The sequence below is a fragment of the Pagrus pagrus genome, assembly GCF_965226575.1.
Source record: "Pagrus pagrus genome assembly, chromosome: 18".
Taxonomy (NCBI): Eukaryota; Metazoa; Chordata; class Actinopteri; order Spariformes; family Sparidae; genus Pagrus; species Pagrus pagrus.
Window position 1 is genome coordinate 2,504,146 of NC_140202.1, and position 16,725 is coordinate 2,520,870.

General features: G+C 41.1%; 1 protein-coding gene across 3 annotated transcripts; it reads right to left on the bottom strand.

Moving 5' to 3' along the window:
• Window positions 1–5,263: 5,263 nt before the first annotated feature.
• Window positions 5,264–15,975, bottom strand: fosl2 (FOS like 2, AP-1 transcription factor subunit). Of its 3 annotated transcripts, none has more exons than XM_084381765.1 (5): window positions 15,902–15,975; window positions 13,091–13,210; window positions 10,127–10,381; window positions 9,659–9,766; window positions 5,264–8,101 (listed from the first exon to the last, which is right to left on the bottom strand). In XM_084381765.1, exons 3-5 carry the CDS (start codon window positions 10,364–10,366, stop codon window positions 7,544–7,546), a joined length of 906 nt encoding a protein of 301 aa, XP_084237891.1. In that variant the 5' UTR covers window positions 10,367–10,381; window positions 13,091–13,210; window positions 15,902–15,975; the 3' UTR covers window positions 5,264–7,543. The 3 variants fall into 3 exon arrangements, with proteins under 3 accessions (XP_084237891.1, XP_084237890.1, XP_084237889.1); XM_084381764.1 differs by lacking the exon at window positions 15,902–15,975 and adding an exon at window positions 13,796–14,458; XM_084381763.1 differs by lacking the exon at window positions 15,902–15,975 and having other exon boundaries at window positions 13,091–13,789.
• Between the last annotated feature and the right edge of the window lie 750 nt (window positions 15,976–16,725).

The window sequence follows — 16,725 nt, forward strand, 5'->3', positions numbered from 1 at the left end:
TAAGGACCTCTTCACAACAAGTATGAACAGGATGAACGATTACAGCTACCATTACCTATTTCAATATACATGTTGGTATTTTTTAAAAACAGACTTAATACATGTAAACCTATCCTTTAAGGTCTACCCAACACAGATTATTCGGATGAACACACCATACCAGTAGTCTGCAATAATACACATATTTCTTATTTCCCAAATCAAATGATTCCATAAAACACTGGTTTCAGGTTTACAATGTCTAATTTTCATTTCAATCAGGTGTTCTAACTGCTTGCTTCTCACTGGCATGACTTATTCTGCCTTTTTCAAAGCAGGCATTTTGACTTGTCGGTAGGAAAATCACAGGTGTTACTGATAACATTAATGTTGGCTCAGTTAGAGGAGCAACAATACAAAAACCTGTTACAAATCTGTGAAGGTGCATTGACTCAAGTATGAACAAATTAATTAAGATCATTCTTCTTTGCTTACTTGTACTAGTGCTCAAAAACCTACAATTTATACATCACACATACATTTGAACATACAGTGCAATACAGTCACATTAAATTACACTGTTATTATACAGTGTAATGTATTAGAATATTATACAGTATACAGTGTTTTCCCTAGGTTCGTGGAGGACTTAAATGTATTTGGAGGAATGTTTGAAGGTCCTAGCCCCAAGGAAATGTTGCAAAAATATGCAATTTCACTTCATTCTGGACCATTATTATTTTTGTGTACAAAGATTTGTAAAAGCTAGAGCAGATTAATAAACAACAAACAAAAAGGCTAAAGACAAAACTTGCTAAAGAAGTCCACAGGGAACTAACTACAAGCATTAGATCTGGAGAAAGTCATTTAGTTAGCTTCGATGCTCTACACATTGATTTTACATTAATTTCCCTAAGGTGGTGCCCAAAATAGCTTCAGTTAGCCTTATTAAGGTGGGGGAAACCCTGGTATGCTTGTGGAATTGAATTTTTGTCTATTACAGTCCAATACTGACTAAGAAAATATCACAATAGTGTGATATACTCATATACTATTATAGTGTTCCCATTTACAAAATGACCCCCATGCTCTTATTCCATTCAGATATGTGCACTTGGAATTGTACTTTTTAACAGACTGGGACGACTTTTCCTCTAAAAGCAACATTTCTATCTTTCAAATAAACCACTCCTGAGGGTTTTGTCTTCTAAAACTAGGTTATCAAATGGCTTCTAATTTTTACAAACTCATCTTAAACACAGTTTTCTACTGCAGCACCACAACTGCAGCTTCACAGTAGTTTACTGGCCTTCATATAGGACCTGACATGTCTCAATAGCTCCATGCTTAATGTTCATTATGCCTTGTTGCCTTTTTGTGCTCTGCTAGTCTCACAGTGGCTTCACAAGACTGAAATCAATTTCCCTTTAATTACCCTTGTGGGTTTATCAGCTGCTCTGCTTACTCAGCACATGCACATTCATTCACAATGAACATGTTGTGTTTCAGTGAAGGGCGTGTTCTCTAAACTCTGCTTTTACAGTGCAGGGAAAGAATGCCTGAAACACTCTGGCTGAAGCATCATGAAAAATAAGAAAAGGAACAAAAAAAGGAAAAATTAAAGGTCACAATTCTTGTATGTGTAGCTTAGAACTCTGAGTTGTAATCAGATCTCAGGGTCGGAATCGATTTAATCCAAGCACACATGATAGTGACACACAAATGTGTACATCCACATAAATGCTTGTGCTCATATACACACAATATGGAACAGATGAGTGTGTAGCATACTGTTTGATCTGAATTCTTTAGCTGTGTGTCTGTATCATACAATATGTCATTATTATATATAAGAATAATAACTTGATAAACTTACACTCTAAACAATGTTCTCAGATGGTGCAAACCATGCAAACTAATTTGATCCGATGTGCCAACCACCTGACTCAGCAGCCTGAGCAGGCTGAAAGATTCCAGATCTCAGTGTCTGATTTCAAAGAAAGTGCCCATGCTAGGATTTCAGTTATTGATGTCTGAAGGGCACTGGTCGACAAACACAATCATGTTACACTCTTCTGAATATATTAAATGATTCAACATTGTCACTAAGCTGCTGGATGTGGGAAACTGAGCACAGCTACACTGTGCTGTCTCTGAGGTTGGTATTAGAATTGTCAGGAAGGACAAGTTTCAAGACCGATGTGATGTAAAGGGATACTCAATATAGAATTCAAACCCAGACACAGATAAAACCAGGTTATAAAATATTTTTTTATCAGTGAGTAAGAAAAAAGTTACTGATTTGACTAAACTGGATCATTTGTTTTGAGATGAAGCAGAGACTGTGACTGAACAGAAAGATGTTCACAGTGGCTGCCTGTATAATTGTTTGATCCCCTCTTAAACAACACAATTACTGTTCAAGCACTTAAAGGGTAATTCCACCGATCTCACACATTCACTTTTTTTCCCAGTCTTTGTGAGTACTACTGCATATGTGAAAAAGTAGTATAAAGCCTTTTGTGGCCCCAGAGGAAGCTGCATGTCATCTGATATATTGCCTCCAGTGATGTTATTCAGTGGCTAAGTAGGCATTGTGGGTATTGTAAGTACCAGGCTTTAAAAAGCAATCAACTGCTCTAGTATTGCAGTCTTATAACACTGTTGGAATCATTATGGACAATTTAACAAAATGATCACAATCAATGCAGCACGTGTCATTCCACACAATCTTCCTTTTCAAAAGATGTCGCCTACATTACCCACAATGCAACTTAGCCAGTGAGTGACATCACTGGAGGCAGTTTATCAGATTACATGCTGCTTCCTACGGAGCTATAAAAGGCTTTATACTACTTTTGTCACATATGCAGCAGCACTTCCAAAGACCTGTAAACACTCGTTTATGTGTTAAATTGGTGGATTTATCCTTTACAACAGACATTTTCAGCATGGCAGGAAAAAAAAGAAGTCTAGCTGTATGAAGAAGTAACAGAAGATCAGTTGATTTTTTTACACCGCAGGTTAATTATAGAGATCACAACACATTGTAGCAGCAGTGTTCAGCAGCTTTCCAACCTCAGACAGAAGATGCTTTCAGTTATACATGATTCATTTGTGAATAGAGCACTATCTTCATGTAGAAATATAGCATTAGAGTCTTCAATGGAAAAGAAAGGCTGCTTTTTAGTTTGTCAAGGCTATAGGACTATAAGATTTTGTTTTTGTTCAATACTGATAAAGCTGTGAGGTGTCAGCTCAGCTTCCCATTCAAAAGTGAATGAGAATTGGCATTTTGGTTGTGGCTAGCGCTGAGTATTATTTTTGAATGGTGATTACAATAGCTTTATTGCATGAGGCAGCGAATAACAGAGAATAAAATTTTTAAAAAAGAATAAAAAGTGAATTAACAGTATTTCCTGTCAGGGTCTCTTCAAACTTCTGTCAACTTTTATTTTGAATGTCTTCACAGTCAGTGTCAGTGTGATATTGTTCCTGCCTAGATGTTGGTGGATTGATGGTGAGTGTTCACTGACCTTCAGTGGTCACAAGGCATAATTACATATCCTTTTAATTTGAAAGTTTTACAAGCAGGCTTCCCTTGAAGGTTTTGTATGTTCAAATTCAAATTTGCTTTATTGGAATGATTATGATTAACTAAAGCACTGCCTAAACATGATGTACAGGGTTTATAGGGTAAGTGTAATAATTCAGAGTGAAAAGGGTTTGTGTGTAGTGTGAAGACAATAACATATTAAAATGTCCTATGGCAACTTTCTGAATAAAACAAGGAGACAAGTATAACCCGGGATACTATTAAAGGAGAACTATTATGTTAATTAATTTTTTTCCCCTTTTCTTTAGTGTTTTATATAAGTTCATGTAAAAGTTCTTGACAGAATGAGAAAACTGATGTGTTTTTCAGTACTAACGCATGTAGACCTATTCTAGTAGTAACTCAAAATAACATTATGACCATGAAAATGAGCAGACTATGTCTCCTTTAACAATATGACTAACATTTGTATTAGTACTGACAATGCTGAAAATACAAACTACCATGAATATCTCTGACTCCCATTTGAACCAAGTGTTGCAATTCCGTTCTGTGACCACTTGAGGGCAGCAAACACCTACATTAACCCCATGATTTGAAATACGTCCAGCTCCGCTAGTCACTTGACCAGCCAAGGCAATAGACCTAAACACTCCTGGTCCACTTTCAAAGTAAAAAAAAAAAAAAAATACATCGCTGTTAAAATAGACAGCTGAGAGTCCAACATGGGATGAACAAAATAGTCCCAGTGAAGGCAAAAGGATGTTGTAGGCCCAATAGGATTAATTTGTTGTCAGTCGGTTCCAGATAAAAGACACATTTTCCAGTTATTGCAGCTGATTCAACTTTATTATCAGGACAGTATTGTCCCATATTGATAAAAGTGTAGTGCAGTGTAGTGCAAGTGTTTTAGTTCAGTTTTTCAATGAAGAGACATGAGCCTGGACAATTACAAATAAATTACATATTTTAATTGTGAATGAAGCCTGTAAGTCACATTTAATTTAAATCAGCTTTTATTCTCATTAACTGTTGCCATATAGGAATGGTACAAAATAATTCATTTAACTGGACAAAATGTCAACATAATGTGTCCATAATTTTAAACACTGAATAAACACCCATTGGCTAGTTTATTAAGTATACCCAGATGAAACTAATGGAGTCTGCAGAATAAAATCTACCTTTATTTTAAAAAAGGTGTGGATTAAACGCCACAGTCCTCTATTGGTTTGATATCAGCATTGCACAAAAAAGGAAAGCTTTGTGTCTTGTCAGAGTGTTCTCTGGTTTGTATTCGTCATTAGATTTTGAACAAATAATACATCGTTATCCTTCTCAAATGTGTTCTTGAGAGGCTATGCATTGCATCTTTCTGTGCTTGTAACCATAATTTAAGAAAAGTGTGCTATTATATACACTGTTGACAATACTAGCATGTTGTGTTTCATTGCTCGAAGAGGATTAGGCTCTAGAATGACTTCTTTTTTTTCTTTTTTTTACCAGCTATTTGCTATTAACCTTTGACCTTTACCCTGTCACTTTCAATTCCACTAACCAGGTTTAAAAAATAAATATTGCCAAAAAGTCTGTCTTATTTTGGAATGATCAGAATGAGGCTGATATTTAAAACACCGAGCTTAATAACGGCCCTTTGGAAAAAAGTGTGATGTCAGTTTACTGATCAGTGTGAGTGCATTCCCATGAACGGAACAGGACAATTTCAGGTTGAATTTTTTTTTTTTATTATTATTATTCATTTAAATTAACAAACACTGCTATACATATTGCTGTTTTTTATTAATTTTGAATCATTTTAAACAGTTAAAGCATTTGGAAAAGAAGTAATAGTAGTTGAAAACAGGCAACAGACAGTAGATGACATGTACAGCAGAAGATCTACAGTCAATGGCTTTCCTATGTGTGTCGAGGGGCTCCACAATATTTCAACATACAGACACATCAGACTCACCCACAGTAATGTTTTTGGCTATCATTTCACCTCTTTATTTTGTCAGACAGGATTAAAGATCTCCTGTTGCTTCCACGTGATTTTAAACCAACACCATCAAATGATAAACAGCCGACACGTTCTTTCCAAAGTAGCAGCAGCTTGTATTGAATTGCAAAGTCCGTTTTCAGCATCCAGCGCAACAAAAGTCTTCAAACCGCAACTTTTATTTCTTTTGTTAACAAACAAGAAGGGTTCGAGCAAAGATGACATACCCCCTCTTTGACCCCTGACATTATATTCATTAGGAATGTTTGAAGTAAACAAAAAAAAATCCCAAATATCTGTTGTGTCCTTCTCAGTGCACAGTATTGAAACCCCTCATCCCTTTAAGATACACACATGTAAAAATAATGAAAAAGAAGTGCTTCATAGAACTTCAGAAATATTACATCTTGTCAAGGTGTCCCCTCTTTCATCTCAGGCCAGCTGTAGAGAGAGTCCTCTTATCCCTTCCTCATTGTCAAAAAGTGAACCGTGTCTTACCCAACAAGGCTTCCACTAAGTTTCTACTGAGTACCTCGGTGTTGGCATATGTTCATACACCCATAAATCAGCACATCTGAGTTCAATTTAAACATTGTTTCTTTACTAAAAGTGACAGATTTACAAACACAGTATAAACAGGGTTGACATCATTGGCAGCTGGCGACAGTCTAGACCACAGTGGCTTTTTCAAAATTTGAGCAAAATCCCTCCTTTTAGACAAAGATGGACGAATTACAGGATAACATGTGTCATACAAACCTTTTTGGCTTTTTTGAAACCTGACCTGCTCTGAGAGGCAGTGTTGAAAAAAGGTTAGACCTTTATTTAGAGAATGTCAGAAACAAAGAGAGGAGCACGGCATCCAGCGGAGGAGAAGGGCTTTGTTCAGACTTTTATGTCGTCTGAGCGAAAAGACAAACCTTTCTGGATGTGACACAATGAAGAAGGAGTTTATCGTCCCTTCACGTTAAAGTACCACCTCTGCAACACTCTGGCTAGACCATACAACCGCCTGCAGCCCTGCAACGCTCTTCACGATGGGGGTTCTACTACACATGAGAGATATCCCTGACATCAATGTAAATCACATACACTTTGTCATAAACAGGTTGTAAAGTTCAGGTACAGAATCACTGAGGAAAAGCACACCAATACTACTGTAAAGTCAAGCCACTATGGCAAAATAGAAGGTATAGAGTATTGAGGAACTAGTCATTGATTGAAAGTTGGCTCGTATCCTTTGCAACACTGAGGAATGCTTTGGTCGCCCCATGGAGGACCATTTTGCTTTTCTACAGGCAGATAAAGGAGAGGACAATGTCTCAACAAAACACTTTGTAAAATGTAATCAGCACAGGCCATAAATACAATTAAGGAGATGGAGATAGCGTTAGAAATGTGTATGCACTCTAAGTAGCGATTCCTGAATCAAGGTCCAAGTTACGAAAAAGACAAATCAAAATGGAAAAAAAACGACGAGAGGGAGTCTTTGCTCATTGTCTCTTTCTCTCCTCAGAAATTCCAGTAGAGTGCTGACCTCGTTTAGTGATTTATTGATTCGTCTTGGCGGAGTGCAAGTGTCGGCCACATGGCTTTTTAAACATTTTTCAAAAAATATATTAAGAACGCGCTCTCTAGTTTAGTCACGTCAACTCACAACTGCCCAGATTTGGGCATGTTTTTTCTTCACGACTGTCTGCTCAGTAAACAAGTTGACACTCTGGAGTTGAAATGGCGAAGGGATGACACTTCTGAGGATTGGTGCAGACACTTTTACATATTAAAAAACTTTACACTGAAGCAGAACAAGAAGAAACACATGGCGTAGCCCTTGTGGGTCTCCCTGCCGAGCGGGAAACGGCTCACATGGTCAGCTTGGTCTGGACTGTTGAATGTGCTCTTGGTCTTTAAAAGACACTGGAGGAGGGGGTGCGCAGTTGATTCTCATGCTTGCCTTCAGCCACAGTGTTTTTTTTTCTCAGCTGCGCCGAGCCGAGCCGAGCCCTCGCTCAGAGGGCCAGGAGGGTGGGCGAGTTGAGGGAGTCTGACGATTGGTCACCGCTGCTGCTGCTGCGCCGATGGGCCTTGGAGCAGGACTCGGAGGAGGGTGAGGGGCTTTCGGGCTCCAGCATATTCGGGTAGGTGAATATGAGGCTCGGGGCGTTGGGTGTGGCTGCCGGAGTGGATGCTGCCACCACCGGCGTGTTCAGGCTGTCTCCATCTGTGCAGTACATCCCAACGCTGATACCCCCGCCACCCAGGCAGATAGGCTTGATGACAGAGCGCTGGGGTTTTCCCACCCCATCCTCGCTGTCGTCCGGCTCTTGCTTCACTACCACTTGGTTCATTTGAGCCCGGGATCCCAAGTTGGGGCGCATAGTCAGGGGCAGGGGGGCACACTGCTGCTGGTGCTGCTGGTGCCCAGATGAATGTTGGCGCTCCTCCATGGGGAGCTTGCACACGGGATTGTGTGCAACCAGCATGAACTCCAGCTTGTCTTTCTCCTTCTGCAGGCTCTCGATCTCCTTCTGCAGGTCTGCCTTCTCTTCCTCCAGCTTCTCCGTCTCCTGTGAAGAGAAACAGGAAATAAGGTTGAGCACTTGAGCTTTAGTATGGGCAGGTTATATATATATATATATATATATATATATATATATATATATATATATATATATATATATATATATATATAATATGTGTGTGTGTATATATTTTCTAGTGCATTTTTTACTTTATTTAACAGTAGAAGGATGTTGCAGCCGTGGTCGGGCCATCAAATTACCCTAACCAGTTGTAACTTGACTCTAACAAACACTGTCTGTATTACGTCTCAATAAAATTTTCATAATTATTCAGTGACAAAATGGCAAGAAATAAAGAACATGGCTGCAAACGTTATCTTCACTCTAATCAAAGATTTGTACATGTGATAATACCAGAATTACAAGTTTGTTCAGAAGTCAAGACGGTATGCGTGTTCTCCTAAAGCACCAAAAGAGGGCACTGTTTATTTGCTACTGTTTCCTAAACATAGAAAGTAGCAAAGTCAACACATTAAATCAAGAATTTGTCACGGGCCATTTAGACTTACAATGTCTATTAGTCAAAGCCTTCTGCTTGAATGTAAGTTTCACATGAGGACTGTGCATTGTTTATGTCTCTGAGATATGAGCCCTGCATAAGCAGTGTGCCATTAATGTGTCATATATGAGACAAAGACAATAAAAGCTATTCATCAGCGCTAGACATCATGCAGATTAAGATAAGATGACATGCAGTCTGAGAACTTTGACTCATGGGCAAAGGTATGAGGAAGTAGTTGACATGTGAGACACTACAATGAAAGATATCAGCCAATTAAAGAGTGGACACAGGGAATATTGCTCCTTCTTTTTCACTGGAAAGCGACACTTCCTTATTTGGGATTTTAAAAAACAGGCGTGTGAAGACGAGAAGGCGTTTCTGTTTTTTATTTCTTCCCTGGAAGCTAGGCTGTGGTGTGTGTGTGTGTGTGTGTGTGTGTGTGTGCGCAGCATGGCTCTATGTGGGATTGTGAGACAAGCAATTGGCCCCTTTTTACAAAATGTCCCGCATTCATGGAGACAGCTGCCTACAGCAAATTCCATTCCTGGGGTTTTTTTAAGGCCTGACAAGCTTAACCTCACTGTAATTCGTCTAATTAGTCCATTTAGTTGCCGTTACTGTCTGCCAGGCAGGGCCGCGAGACAGCCCTACCTCTGTCTACAGCTGCCCGAGACAAAAAGCTTTTCATCGCCTGTCATCTCTTCACTCAGACCTTGCACTCAGAGACACAGCGAGAGTCAAACCAGTAATGCGAGGTTGTAAATTTTAGGTGTGGAGTTCAATCACTCATCAAAAATCTGGACTGCTGCCAGACTTCTGAACAAGTGGGACTTCTTTTTTCCCCCCACTGTTCAACATGTATTCTCTTTGTGCTTTTATTGCCATTTTTGACTTTCTGCATCAAAATCAGGACGCATGGGTGTTTGTTAGCAAGATGTGTAAGAGGAACACTATGCTCCAGCACAAACACTGTTGTTTTATACGAATGAAGCAGAACCCAATAACAGACTCTGATCTCCAGTTTTCAGGTTTCTACTCACCCCTTGAAGCATCTCGGTGAGCTCTCGCCTGCGGTTGCGGCATTTGGCGGCAGCTAACTTATTCCTCTCACGCCTCACCCTCCTTTTCTCCTCTTCCTCCGGGGTGAGCTGAGGGCAAGAAAAGAAGGAACATGGCAGGTAAAATAAGCAGTTTGAGAGACGCACAATCAATATGAAGCAAAGAGCAAGAGTATAAACAAGAGCTGGGTACTGCTGCTGGCTGGCTGTGCGTAGAATAATGATACAGAGATTTAGACTTTATTGACATGATGGAATAAACTCAACGATTTGATTTTTTGCCGTTGAACAAACATGTTTATTTAATGCTTTCCAGTGAAAATAACAGTATTTTGCTTTGTTTTCGGGACAAACACACTTCAATTTGCTTTATAAAATACATTCTGAAGAAAAATACAGCCTTATACAAAGACCAGAAACTTCCCCTAGTGGTCTTTTTGCCCCCCTCACCTGTTCATCTCTCTTGCGTCGGCCCCTTGCATCCCCGATGGAACGGATGACCCCGGGCCGAGCCAGCGTGTTGTGCCCCAGCAGGCCCGGACCATTGGTCAGGTGATGGCCGTACGGGTGGGAGCGGGAGTAAGGGTTGGACATGGAGGTGATGACGGTGGGCTGTACCATCCACTGCAGGTCTTGGCTGGTCGTGATTGCATTGATGGTGGGTATGAAGGCACTGTTAGAGCCGGGCATGTCGACCCTGTACTTCTGGAAAGAGAAGACATGATAGAGATACGGTGAGACAGGTTGCATGAGGAAATTTTCCAGAAATGTTGGGTGGCATCCGCTTGCAGAGGAATACGGCTATATGCTGCTGTGGGTCAACGCATGCAACTCAATTCCTTAAGCGTCTTAGTTAAAACCTATGAGGCATTTCGCTGACAGCAGACACACACACACACACACACACACACACACACACACACACACACACACACACACACCCCACCACCCACCATTATTACAAATTCACACATTTTGCATATTTCAAGCTTATAGTAATGATTCAATCCACATAGGCAAACCACTGTGTATGTAACCCCTGGAGTGGAACAGTGACACATGCAGTGAATCATGTGGGAAAGCCCAAGGTGTCCAGAACATCTCACTTTACTACAATAAGCATGAGACAAAACACAGCACTGGGAAAGTGTTACACATGTCTGGACTGGCAGGAGGGTGATTATACATAAAAGATGGACTTTTGAGCGGGTAGATATATAAAGGGTCACATGGTGTCAGAAGCATTCTTATGTTGTCCAGAAGAATAACTGTACCAGAGGGATTTTAATACAATACAAAATCTCATAAGCAAAATAAACGATTTAAGAAAAGGTGATGGAATGTGTGGAATGTGTTGGAATTAACTTTAACCTTAACAAATGTGATAATTAAAGTTAAATAATGTATTTGCCTGTAGTTGTGTGTCTGTCTAAAGCCATATTGTGATGCAAGATATTATAAGACAAGCCACTCGGCCTTTGGCACTAAATATTTATGGATTTGGAGCCTTCCTTTAAAGTTCCTCCAATTATAATGCATAAATATCTACAGTGGACATGCATGTGTGACTGTGTAATAATAATGTCCAGTATGAGAACCGACGTCAGTTCAGCATTACTTTATGTCTCTGGAGTCCACAAACAGACGAGCTGCCTGCCTCCTGTGTGCGTAATTTACGCACGTCCCCATCTCCCCGTTATTCCCGACTTTCCGTCGGATATCCCGGCAGTCTATTGGAACTTTGTTTATCTGGTGAGTCATTGTGTATGGGATTTGTTAAGCACATGTGAAACGCGGTCAGTTCCAGTAAAGGGGGAAACAGCCCAGCTGTAACGAGCCAGACACTTCGCCAGAATTTTTTATTTTTGGCGAGCGTTAAATATCTAGTTTAATGAAAGAATGTGAATGCAATGGGGTGTGAATGGCAAACATTGAGCCACACAGGAGCCCCGATTTAACTGATAAAACTTGGTCTGATAAAAAATTCTATTGGCCTGCCTTGTTATGTTACGTCTCAATAAACCGAACAAAGAGGTCGTGTTCCAGCCCGCTGTAATGGGAAACAGACAGCCAGTGTGTGATTACAGGGAAGCAGAGCAATGATAGATACTGGCCAAAAGTCGTTTACCGTCATGTTGCGTGAGCCTGACGACGCTTTTCCACAGAACTGCTGTGTACGCAACACTTGGCTGCGGGTAAACAACATGTCTCTTCCCGGATATATCCTTTTATTTATGAATATATTGGCACGGCGTCTTCATGGCGGTGTACCGGCACGCCTGCAGTATATGTAGGGTATGTCTCACTAAAAACCTTAACCTGTGATCGAATCTAGGAGACTTGTGTTTTTCAAAAGTCCCTCAGAGCGCCGAGGTTTCTTTTCCCTCTTTTACTGGTTTCTGACTGTCCTGCGCTCCCGGTCCCGCTCCCGCCTGAGAAAAATCAGACTACATTCTTAAACCATTAACAGGTCGTTTGTAATGGTTCCATGATAGAAATATCTGCCACAAATGCAAACTTTAACTCAACTAATATCTTTTTTTTTTTTTTTTTTTGCAGCAGCAGCTCGTGTCTTTGGTGCAGTCCAAACAGACTGAACTGGTGCCCAATTGAAATGAGAAATCTCCCGACCCTTGTGTTAATGCCTGTATTACGCCTTACATGCCTGTTGCTTCTCCACTATGTGTTTTGTCTCTACTCAGGTCATGCCAGACTGACGCGATGTGTTTATAGCTCGGGAGGGTGTGTTATAAATGCGTTCTAAAGGATTCATCGTGCTTATAATGCGTCTCCAGTACGATGCGAAAGCGCAAATACCCCAAATTATTATATTTTACGCACAGATAAGAAATATGAGAGCGCTACAAAGAGGAGTGTAGCTGAAAGTGACATCTGGAATTCCAATGTATTCCATTTCTATTTCAGCAAACAGCAAACAAATCACCTTACATCTGCCATCTAAACCTATAGGTGTATGAGTTTTGTTTTAGCATAAGGAGGAGGAAGAATTATGTTTATTTTATGTTTATGTGATCAAAATCCCCATGCGCATCAGGCGGTGCGTGAATTTGATATTTCATTAAAAGTTGGCTACATCATTCGATTGTGTTTTTATTACCTATGACACAATTCAAATGGTATGAGTCCAGAATACTTGTGCATGGATCGAGTCTTGCATCTGTTGAGTCACCGGTGCAATTTGTGTCATTGGGTTCATCGCTTTTTTCCCAAGCGACATGGAGAATTCCTAAATTCCTGTTAAGGAGTGGAACCCGTAACACGGTAAAAAAAATCTATAGGACGAAAAACCTGTAATTTTAAGAGGTTGTGCACATGAAATAGAATCAAGACAGATACGTATGAGTGCATTATTTATAGATAATGTGGCGGCAGCCCGGTATTTCCTGGTGTTACCTGGTAACTTGAGGTAGAGATCGGACTTCCGATCGTGCTGCTGCCGCTTGTGAAGGACTCTGGCTGGGCCGGAGACGTGCTGCTTCCGCGGGACGAGGTGTCGTAGTTCCCGGCGTAGTCCTGGTACATGATCCAGGAAAGAGGAAGATTTCAGTAGACGGTTTGAGCTCTGAACCCCCGTTTTTTTTTTTAAATCCTCGCAGTGAAAAGGCACCAACAGGAAAAAAATCCTCTGGCTCGAGACGTCGTTAATTTTGGATATCCAGAGAAGAGTTGGCAAAGACAACTTGCAATTATGCTCCTCTACACTAACCTAAAACATCTCACAGATATTAGCAGTTACAATAAATATTTTCTTAAGTGTGATCCCTGCTTGTAAAGGCTATTTCTTATCGTGCCTTTAATATTGTTGCGCCGCAGGTAGACCTGCACTACACTATTAAAGATCCTCTCAGGTGCGCAAACTTCACCCTAAAGTCAGCAGCACACCTTCAGCAGTCAAATCCAGTTGAGACCAGTGAACCTGTAGTTAGAGAGTGACTCACGCAGGTTAACATTCGCTTTAAAACCTATTGCCTGCTTAATCTCAATATTTTCCGTCGCCGTACCCAGTACTCAATCTATCTGAGCTCTCTGCTGTTCACGGAACAGTTCTAACTTTTTTTTTTCTTTTCCTTTTTACCACACTTCCTAGAGATGACTCACTTCAATGGCACTATGAAGAACTGCAACGGCTTTTCAACACCAACGAAACAGCCTACGTCACGCCAGGGCGTTGCGACTTCATCCAGGGAGGGGTCGTTACTGGATAAGGCAGTGAGAAAGCAGGATCCGCTGTGACCATGCTTCGCCCAGCGGACAGTGGAGATATAATCGAGAGGCAGCGATTCAGTAGAAGTGTCTCAAATATGTGTGGATGGATTTATTTTTTGATACGGACGTCAGTGCCTGCTGTGGAGTTCACTATTTGTCTGACTTGCTTTGGTCCATTGACGCATGTTTCCTAAAATGGGCAGTTGCGTCAGAGAGCGCGTGTGGGTTTCCTTGGTAAAGGAAGCGTCAGACACTGGAGGGATTCCCTCCCCTCGCGCACTGCACTCCGGACTCGGAGCTCTCAGCGCGCGGGTCCCGGTCCGGTTGCTCATCAGTGCAAGAAAACGAAGATATTAAAGCCTTAGACGTAAAGATAAAGATCATATGAACGCGCGCTGGTTTACAAATGCGCGACACACGTGCGCGCTCACAGCAGCAGTGAGTGTAGAACAGTGAGAGCATCTTCTCAAAGTGCTCTGTCCCCGAATGTGTTCGATATCCGCATCTGTGCTCAGCCCAGAATGCCTCAAATGTATTGACAGCAGAGAGAGACCACGCGCGTGTAACATGTCCGTTATTTCTACTGCCTGAACACACGCGAGCTCAGCATCCACCGGCTTTCACACTATTCCTGTTAATAAAGACTTTAAATGATTGGACATGCAACTGAGTCTTTGTGTTATTTGGCGGAGACACATTGTGCGCAATTGAGAGAGGTGGCATGGAGCGCGAAAGGATGGCACAGAACACATCATGATGCATTTGGTCAGATGAATGTGGCCCACTGGTTAGGTCTACACAACAGTGCAGCACGGCTGCTTCAAAGGAATCTCAGTGAAATGTGGGCTAATTGTAATTCGGACGCACCTCATAAACAAGGGCACAGCGCCCAGAATGTGACACGTTACACGATATGAAATGGCGTATTAAGTATAATCCAATATGCCATGGTTCCTATTTTAATCTGCATCACCACAACTGGTTCTGATGAGCTCTCTTAAAGCTGTTTGCCGCGCATATCTTTGCCAGAACGAGTCGCACCCGTCAAAAAGTTTCAGCTGCAGTGTTCAGTCGGGGAAGTTGCGTCGAGGGAAAAAGATGTGCAGGGGGTTTTCTGAGGTGACCACTCGCCGCGGAGGGACTGACTTCATGTGCTTGCTCATAATGCGAACACGTCAATTACACTGTAGGTACTCGAGCCCTCCAATATGTCACCCTTTCCAAAGTTACTGGGTGTCATTTTCGCTGCATTACCTTTTGACCTGCGCAGTGATCTGTGACTCCCTCTTTGGAGGAGACGCTCCTCTGAAGTCACTCACACTCACTTTGGTCACGGGAAGTGGCGACAGAAAGCGCGCAGATGTTCAATAAATCTTTATTTGAATGATATTAATTAATGATTAATGTTTATCATCCGCTCGCGACACCGCTTTTGAACGGTAACGGTGTTGCTAAGCGACACCGTTTCTGCTAAATTGCTCGAGGAAATCTAATCTGCCATAGTCCTATAATTAATGCAGTAATATCATTTGAGATGCACCCATCGGCGTCAATTTGGGTAAAGCAAGGTATGGCACTGTGACAGGTTCTGTTCCTATATGAGTCCAATTTGGATATTTAAGTACATAATGAGATACCACGCAGAAATTGGAATACACAACAAACAGCGTTATGAGATGCCTGTCAGTCAGACATTATTGCTCCAGTTTGTCATTAGCTTCATGGATGTCGATGCTAATGACAGATTCAGGGACCTTTAAAAAGTTGAGTGCCTCAGCATGCAGCGCAGGAGCTCTAGTAGGTCAGGTCAGGTGACAGCTATAGGCCGAAGGGGTCAGTGTGCGCACTGAGGCGGCTGATCCGCAGGTCGTGCGCCACTGACGCGTCGGTGTGCCTCCATCACACATCATAAGGAATCAGCTCCATATAGAACATCTCATCAGCCTGCAGTCTACACAGGAATTATGCCCACTGACAGACAATAAGCAAGAGGCTTACCTGGCCGCGGCCGACGTATTGCAGGTGCTCGTGACGCAAGAGGGTTGATGGCCCTAATGCTGCCTTCAAGTATCCTAAATCCGAAAGGGAGATTGTAAATACATAGCAGTTTGGCCAAGTGTTTCAGGTCAAGAGTAAAATAAAATGAATATTAGGTAAAGATATCATGTTAAAATATTACTTTGGTAAAAGTGAAAGCCTTAGAATACTAATAGTACTTGAGCGGAAGTTTTAAAGTATGATACTGATACTATGTTAGTGTCAAAAGTAATTTTCTGGCAATAATTGTACTTGAGTATCAAAAGTAAGGGTAAATTATACATTTTTATGTATGTATACTGTATATATGTCAACTGATCATCGGCCTGGACCATGCACCACTGCACTAAATGCACTACTTTGGCTCTGTTGCAGCATGTAATCTGCAGAGTAACTAGTAACTAAAGGTATCATACATGTAGTGGAGGGAAAGTTCAACATTGACCTCCAAAATGTAGTCAAGTGGAAGTATAAATGATCATAAAATGGAAATTAAAGTATGGAGTTAAGTATTTCAAAATTGTACTTGGGTACAGTACTCAAGTAAATGTACTTAGTTACACTGTATCACTGACCATTGCTAAACGTCTAATGTTATGCTCCATCCCTCTCAGTTGTTCAGTGTTTTTCCCACTTCCCACTCTGAGGGAGCATAAACTCAAAGAGACAGTGTTTGTCTATGAACATGTTATATTTTAATAGTTAAATGCTCTTTGTTGGGCTATTTATTTGATACATTTGCTATTCCCAGTGGTGGCATTTACAAGTACAATTTTAAGCTACTT

Bases quoted from the DNA above. Each gene is read 5' to 3' on its own strand.
- fosl2 (XM_084381763.1), bottom strand. From the start codon at position 13,219: ATGTACCAGGACTACGCCGGGAACTACGACACCTCGTCCCGCGGAAGC. The intron at 9,767-10,126 runs GTGAGGGGGGCA...TCTTGCCCTCAG, and splicing joins GACGCAAGAGAGATGAACAG to CTCACCCCGGAGGAAGAGGA. The intron at 8,102-9,658 runs GTGAGTAGAAAC...TTCTCTTCACAG, and splicing joins TCACCGAGATGCTTCAAGGG to GAGACGGAGAAGCTGGAGGA.